The sequence below is a fragment of the Mercurialis annua genome, linkage group LG4, assembly GCF_937616625.2.
Source record: "Mercurialis annua linkage group LG4, ddMerAnnu1.2, whole genome shotgun sequence".
Taxonomy (NCBI): domain Eukaryota; kingdom Viridiplantae; phylum Streptophyta; class Magnoliopsida; order Malpighiales; family Euphorbiaceae; genus Mercurialis; species Mercurialis annua.
This window is the reverse complement of record NC_065573.1, coordinates 28178786-28187087: the sequence shown is the minus strand read 5'-3', so window position 1 is coordinate 28187087 and position 8302 is coordinate 28178786. Positions and strand designations below refer to the sequence as shown.

Here is an 8302-nt window from a genome sequence, read left to right as displayed (position 1 = left end):
GTTGATTTCTTTATTTACAAAATTCCAATTGATTTAAAAATATTTATAAAAATATTAAAAAATAATAAATAATTACAAACATACGGAGTATATTGTTGATATAATGTAAGCATACTAATAAACTAAAAATATACTAACATTCTACCAACATTATATTAACAGTATACATATTAGAATATATTGAAATTTTATTAATAAAAAATAAAAAATTTACCAAAATTATATGAAATCGTATATTAAAAATTAAATTATAATATATAAAAATTATACCAACAATATACCAAGAGTAATACACATCAAACTATACTAAAAGTTTATTAATATTAGATAAAAATTACACCAACATTACACCGCATCGTATACTGAAAATTAAACAAACAATATATTAAAATCATAGCAACAATATACAAACTCTCTAGTTTATTACCAACTATAATGAAAAATACATGCAAAATTGTATATGTTATCAACTAGACAATATATAAAAAATTATTATTTATAAACCAAAAATATACTGAAATTATACATATAATAAACCAATTACTATTTTTAAATTCTCTAGTTTATAGTTTTAATATACCGAAATTATACCATAATTCTACCGACATTATACACATCGTATTTTTATTAATGATTTTCATTTTTTGGTAGTTTTGTAAATAATTTTAAATAATTCGATATTTTTATAAATGAAAAAAGTTTACGGATATTTTTATAAAAAAAATTAAAATTTTATGTACTTTTTTCATAATCCCATAAAATTAGTAACATGGGCCTCTTCTATTTTAACTGGTGACACCTATACTTTTTATGGGCCTGGATATTAACCCTGACCAAATTTAAATATTATTTTTATGACAATTTATATAAAATATATTTCATTTGTTATATTTTAATGACCATTTTATTTTATTTTTATATCTACAAAAATATATTTTGTTTATATTTTAAATATATATTTTTCTCTTTTAGTCTCAAAATTAATGAGTTTAATTTACTGAATATTTAATTCAATTGTATTTTCAATACAAAAATTTATAGCATTTCATGATATGTCATGTCCTTTTGTATTTAACAAAACATAAAAAATTATATTTTGATAGTCAAGAAATATAACGAGAGGTATAAAATAATATAAATTAATAAAAGTTAATGTATTTTTAATATGTATAAAAAAATATAGACTAATAAATATGAACAGAGGAAACAATTTTGTTCTAGTAACCACAAAACTACTCAAAAATTTATTTGGTTTTTAAAGGTATGTTTTAAACCCATAAAGTTCATCTTTACTTGCAAAAAAATTTAAAAAATCATTTTTACATTTTTATTTATAAAAAATATAGAACAAATATGTATTAAATACTTTAAAAATACTTGTATTTTAAATATATTATTTTTGCATGTTCAACAAAAACAAGAATAAGTAAAAAGCTTATAAAGAAGGTTGAGAATGGGCATTTAGAATAAGGACCGTCTGCATATCTTTTCCTTACTTTTAGGGTTGTAAACAAGTCGAGTCAAGTCGAATATTGAAAAAAATAAAGTTGAATAGTTTATTTTTGACCTGAATTTCGAGTATTTTCGAGCTTATTGAAAGCTCACAAGTTTATCATTTTAATTTAATAAATTTAAATAAAACTGAATTATTTAATAAAAAATTTAATACTATATTTCTTGATATGTATAAATAAATTGAAATTATATATTTTACATATATTTTTAACAGAAAAATATATGAATTAATATTTAACGTTTTAAATTAAAATAATAATATATCAATTTAGCATATAAATATATAAATGAGTTTACTCGCGAACTTTCAAATCGAGTATCACAAAGATTGAGATTCATTCATTTGCTAAACAAGCCTTAAAAGTTCTAGACCAAGTCAATTTATTGAGCCGAGATTTGAGTAGTTCGTGAGCGAAATTGATTCAATTACACATTAATGACTTCTCCTTTTCTATAAAAACAAATAAATTTATTACATAATTGAAAGAAAAATGAAAAAATGTTTAATTTAGTAAGAAACACTTCATTTAACCAGCATTTTTCGTTTTTAAATTGTTAAAAATATGACGTTTTAGATATAAAATTGTATTTTTAATATAAAAATTGTTAAATTAATATCATTACATGTCAGTATTCAAGTGTCTTATTTTTATATTTGTATCAACAATACATGGTTTACACTTATCAACATGCATAATTATAGTTGAAAGTTGAAAAAAAAAACGAACAAAGCAGAAAAAAGAAAGTGACACTTCTAATTGACATAGTTTTAAAATTCAGCCAGTTCAGTTGTGATAAGTTTATTTTTTAATTATAACGGAAGCGAATAAACTAAATACTTATGTTAAACATGATCGAAACTAAACCGAACAGCTAAATTTTATTTCAGTTTTGATCAATTTGATTCGATTTTGTTGTTAATCATTTCAACCATTTATCTCAAATTCCTAAATTAAGTTATAAAATAATTAGCAAAATGAAGGCAGGACTGTATTAATTCATGGAAAACTACTTTTATTTGTTGTTGCATTATGCAAATTACAAAAGGGAAGGTGCAGGCAGCAGCCGTACTGAACGTACAAAATTAAATAAAATGAGAAAAGAAGATCAATCTGTATTGGCTTATCCCCTTAAAAAACCCTCACCTTTTATCCCCAATTCGTTTGCACCCTCACGTTGCAAAACCACCAAATATACCCAAATTACGACCTTTCACTTTCAATTGCACCCTCAAACATTAAATTGATCTCATTTCACTTGAAAAAATAGGTTTATTGTTGTTTTAAATAAAATATTAAATCCTATTTTAGAATATATGTTAAAATTTAAAGTATTGATTTGAACATTTTTCAAGTGAAAAGAGGTCAATTTAATGCTTGAGGGTACAATTGAAAGTGAAAGGTCATAATTTGGGTATATTTGGTGGTTTTACAACGTGAGGGTGCAAACGAATTGGGGGTAAAAGGTGGGGGGATTTTAAGGGGATAAGCCATCTGTATTTATATGTAGAGAGAAAAAAGAAGATCACAGAAAAGGAAGGTGCGGTGTGGAACTAAAATATTTGTATTTTATTTAAGGGGTATTACTTTATATATTTAAGAATGTTGAAACTGTTTTTCTTTAGCTTTGATTGGGGAAGTATATTAGGAAACTAAAATATACTTTGAAATAAATAATAATTAATTTTTTAGGTAGTGAGATTTTGTTTTTTTTTAATTGATTTTTTTTAGCAAAATTTAGATGTATTCTATATTTCTAGTTAAATTATTTACAAAAGATAATTAATTATAAAAATTATTTGTTTTAATAATTTAATGAAAATATTATAATTTTAAATTTTAATAAATTAAGTTTAATTTTTTTTTATGAAACTAACAAACAAATCACATAAAATTAATTGTTATTATTGAATAAACAACTTTATGAATAATTTATTTTTTGAAAAAATATATTATTTTAAAGCAAATTAATATTTATCTTAAAAATAGATTAAATATCAATTATAGAGGTGTTGCTCTTTGAATTTGTTATTTTTCAAAAACACTTATTAATATATGTATATTATTCAACACTGAAAAATTATAAAATACTCCAAAACAATATAATTTAATAATTAAAATTAAAATATGAAAATATGTGTAAGATAAAAAATAATAAGTATGCTCAACGTCAAACCTCAGCTATTCGGATGTCATGGTCGCGGGTCAAACCCCGGCTAACACTCTTTCTATTAAATTGAACAATTGAAGCTGAGCTGCTGGCTATTATAACCAAATTCGCTAGATTTGTGGACTTGCAGGCATTAAGTCATTGGCAATAATTTTAAGTTTCGGCTGAGGAGTTCTCATTGTAAAACAAAATTAAAATAATTACACTACTATTTTTACATGTAGTAAAGAAAAACTGCGAAAGAGATGGGTTTTTAAAAATGTTAGTCTTAATGCACCAAAAATCACAAACTTTTGTCGTTTTGCATTTTTAATATAACTTTTTTTTATTTTTGGCCAAAAAGATGGAAAAACTTTTCAGTTTTTGCAATTTAAACACTGATATCGTTTTGGATGTAAAATGACACCGCTTTTTAAAAGAAACGCAAATATGATTTTAATTGAAAACATTGAAAAGTTCATATAGTTATTTACCAAAATTAAAAATTCTTATCAAAAATAGGCAAAAGTTGTTAATTTTTATGCGTTTAAGCCAAAATGTATAAATAATAATACTAGTTTGATTTGAAGTCGGCTGACAATAACAATCGGAACAACTTTCAATTAAGGCATGCATGTAAAAGTTGACAAAGTGGCCCCCAATCTGATGGCGCCTATCAGGCAAAAAATCTGCTAATTTTTGTCGGCAAAAGGTTTAAATAAGCCCTTAAGATGACTTCCTAAGAATCTTTAAACCATTAAACTTCATTTCAGTTAGACCTGACCCTTAAATTTAAATATTCGAAACAAATATGTCCTCTAATAATATAATTATTAGTTATCATATCACATAACACGACATGAAACCATATGTATGTTCCCTCTTAAGTGCCGCTTTTTAACAATATTAAAAAATTATTAGAATTTATTTAAAGCTTACATGCATCAAAAATCATAAATTTTCGTGTGTGTTTGATATTTTTTTTTAATTTTGACATATTTAACATGAACTTCTCAATTTTTTACAATTAAAACCATATGTGTGTTTTCTTTGCAAAATAATGTCATTTTACATTTTAAACGGTGTCGTTTCACATCCAAAACAGTGTCGGTATTTTTAATTGCAACATTTTTAAAGTTCACGTACTTTTTAATATAATTAAAATATTATATTAAATATCAAAAACATGTGAAAATTGATAATTTTTGATCCATTTAAGTCTTTATTTCAATGACAGGACTAGTCATGTATAAATATATTAAAAATTAGTATGTTAATAAGTACTATCTCTAATCCACCAACTAAAGTAACAGGCAATAATGGATATTGTTTTAACATTTCTTATTAAATTTTAAAATGAACATTTTTTTTAAATAAAATAAAAATTTAAAAAATAACAATTAAAAGAGAATATAAAGAGTAATTAATATTTTTTTTAAATAACACATTTGAGTTTCAATTGTATCTAATTTTATAAATTGAACTCTTTTCCATTCGAAAAAATTCAAAATAATCCTTAAAAATGATTTATTTGAACTCTTTTTCATTTATAAAATTCAAAATAAATGACTTATGTGAATTTGGATACAATTGACAATTTTACAATGTCAAATTGACATTGAAAACAGACTAAAGGTCGAGATCTTTTGGGACATTAGGCCTAGATATATTATGTAGAAACTGAATTTTTGCCAATTTAAAGGACCGAATCGAATGTAATTGAAGTTAAAAGATTTAAATATTCCTTGACAAATAGTTTAAGGGCTTCTCAGCACCTTTTGACTTATTTTGCTTATCTATCTGTGTAATGTATCCTAGATTGTCTAAGTTTGCTTCTTTCAAAATAACTTTTTTTAATTATTATTTCTCAATCTCTATCTCTATCATATCGAAACTCCTCAGACAGTTTAGTTTTTCTGACTTTTGGTTGTAAATAAAATAAAATATTGAACAAGTCTAAAACTTTGGGACTCTTTCTATTAGTAATTTTTTTTTTTTTTGATAATCTATTAGTAAATTATGTACTGTATTTTTCATTTTACGCCCACTCCCACGCCCATGTCCTTTAAACTTCACCACGGTTTTTCATTTATCTCTATATCAACACTGTTGGATCCATTCCATAGTGATCTTGAAGCTTTTTCCTTTTCTTGTTTAGTAATCTCGATTTTAGTTTCAAGTATATAAACATACACAGAAACAGTAGTAAGTTCCAGATCATTTGTTTCTTCTTATCATTAATAATATATTGGTTTAATTTGTGTTTTTGGGTTAATTTTGGTTAATTTGTTGAATAACAGGGAAGTAATATGAGGATAGTGCATCTATTTGGCATTGCTTCAATGCCGGTTTTGAAAGTACTGATAATCACAGCACTTGGTTCTGTTTTAGCTTTGGATGGTGTGAATGTGTTGGGTGAGGATGCAAGGAAGTATATCAATCAAGTAACCTTTTTAGCTTCCTCAATAAGCTTATAATCTGTTCATCATGGTGGTGACATCTCAATTCTAATTCTTATATATGTTGGTGTGGTGCAGCTTGTTTTTTATGTACTTAATCCTGCTCTAGTAGGCGGCAACTTGGCTAGAACAATCACTTTTGAAAGCATTAAACTGCTGTGAGTAGTATTTATTAGTCTGAGCCTGATTTTCAATTCCATTGCTTCTATGTTTGAATCCAATTGAAGAACAAGTTTATGAATTAATGCAGGTGGTTTATGCCGGTTAATATCCTTATTACCTTCATCGTTGGTTCGGCACTTGGTTGGATTCTTATTAAAATCACAGGGGCTCCTAAGCATTTAAAAGGCCTTGTATTGGGTTGTTGTGCAGCAGGTATTTACTATTTTCTTTCTTTTTAATTGGCATCGTCTTGTTTGTGTATGAATCCGCAATCTATTGAGGTTTTTGTAACAGGAAACATGGGGAATTTGCCTTTGATTATTGTCCCGGCGCTCTGCAAAGAGACAGGCAGCCCTTTTGGGGCACCTCAAGTTTGCCAGGCTTATGGATTAGCTTATGCTTCACTCTCTATGGCGGTATGATGTCATTAAGTTCGCGATTCATGAATTTATTTTTAGATTTTCCGACGAGCTTAAGAAAAGTAAGGAATTAGTATGGTTACTACTATTAGTATATCATATACATGAATTTCTTTTTTGTGCTTCAGATAGGCGCGGTTTACATGTGGTCCTATGTTTATAACATGATGAGAATCTCAGCAAATGAGATCAATGGTGATGTTATAATCAAAAACACTCAAGCAACACCAAAAGGAGATCCTCTTCCTTCCAAAGAACACCCCAATTCTGCTGAAATTACTATTGCTTTACTGCATCCCGCGACAGAGTCTGAGAAAATTGTTAAGGTTCCTTTTTCATCTTAGTTTGAACGAATATGCAGTCTTGTAGGAAACGGTCTGATTAAATTTTTCACATTGTAGAGTTTGTCATGGACACAGTTGGCGGATAAGATCAAAAAATGCATAGGGATGATCTCAAAAAAACTTAATCTCAAGGCAATATTTGCACCGTCTACTACAGGAGCGGTACATTTCATGTTCTAAACATCACATAATTTATAGATATTGACTCTGTTCTGAAATTCAACTTGATTATCCCGCTGCATTATATGACATAGATTATGGGGTTTATCATCGGAGCAGTCCCTCAAATTCGAAATTTGTTTGTTGGTTCTAATGCTCCTCTCCACATACTTGAAGACTCGGCCTCTTTTGTTGGGTATTACATAGAATTTAAGCTATAGAATACTAAGCAAGCACAAAGCAGGCATGTTTCTTCATTCATTCTGTGTATTTTCTTTCAGGGATGCAGCTATCCCAATTGTGACACTCATAATTGGAGGAAACCTTCTTAAAGGTACGCAGATACAATTAAAATATTCGGTCAGTAAGTTTGATAAAATCTTTGATGGTAGTAATTCCATGCAGGTCTAAAAGTGTCAGGAATTCGGTTATCGCTGATATTTGGAATACTAGCAGTTCGGTATGTGTTGCTTCCTCTAGTAGGGATTGTGACTGTTAAAAATGCAGTTCGGTTTGGTCTGGTGAGTTCGGCGGATCCACTATACCAATTTATCCTTCTGCTGCAATTTGCTGTTCCACCAGCAATGAACATTGGTACGATGACCCAATTGTTTGGGATCGGACAGAATGAATGTTCTGTGATACTGCTGTGGACGTATGGTTTGGCGTCGGTTTCTCTTACGCTATGGTCGACTTTTTTCTTGTGGATGGTCACATAATCTGACACCAATTCAACTTGTATCATACCTTGAGAATTACAAGGCATAATATAGCAACAAATTTTGTATTTGTGTAAATTTACAAGCAACATTATGAGCTGGAGAAGAGAAACCTCTTGGTTCACAAAGAGAGTTCCTTGCAGAGTCAGAAGAGTGCTTGCAGCTGCAATTTGTTTTGTTTGGAAGAGCAGAAAATACAAAGTATTCAAGAATAGATAGGTTTTAAATTCTGATACTGTGTTCAAATGGTTAAATATGTAACTAGGAGATAGTTGTAATGACGGAAATTTTAGTGAGGATGTAACTAGGAGATATATAATGTAGTTGTAATACTAATGTTTTGTAATGATGTTTTGATATGAATCGCCTTTCATTCA

General features: G+C 27.4%; 1 protein-coding gene across 1 annotated transcript; it reads left to right on the top strand.

Moving 5' to 3' along the window:
• Nucleotides 1–5666: 5666 nt before the first annotated feature.
• Nucleotides 5667–8302, top strand: LOC126677815 (protein PIN-LIKES 3-like). The gene is made up of 10 exons (XM_050372609.2): nt 5667–5868; nt 5964–6107; nt 6201–6280; nt 6373–6497; nt 6579–6700; nt 6832–7029; nt 7105–7209; nt 7302–7402; nt 7488–7540; nt 7612–8302. Exons 2-10 carry the CDS (start codon nt 5973–5975, stop codon nt 7923–7925), a joined length of 1233 nt encoding a protein of 410 aa, XP_050228566.1. The 5' UTR covers nt 5667–5868; nt 5964–5972; the 3' UTR covers nt 7926–8302.

Coding starts and splice junctions, on each gene's coding strand:
- LOC126677815 (XM_050372609.2), top strand. CDS start 5,973: ATGAGGATAGTGCATCTATTTGGCATTGCTTCAATGCCGGTTTTGAAA. Junction 7,210..7,301: donor CACCGTCTACTACAGGAGCG/GTACATTTCATG, acceptor TATATGACATAG/ATTATGGGGTTTATCATCGG. Junction 7,403..7,487: donor GACTCGGCCTCTTTTGTTGG/GTATTACATAGA, acceptor ATTTTCTTTCAG/GGATGCAGCTATCCCAATTG.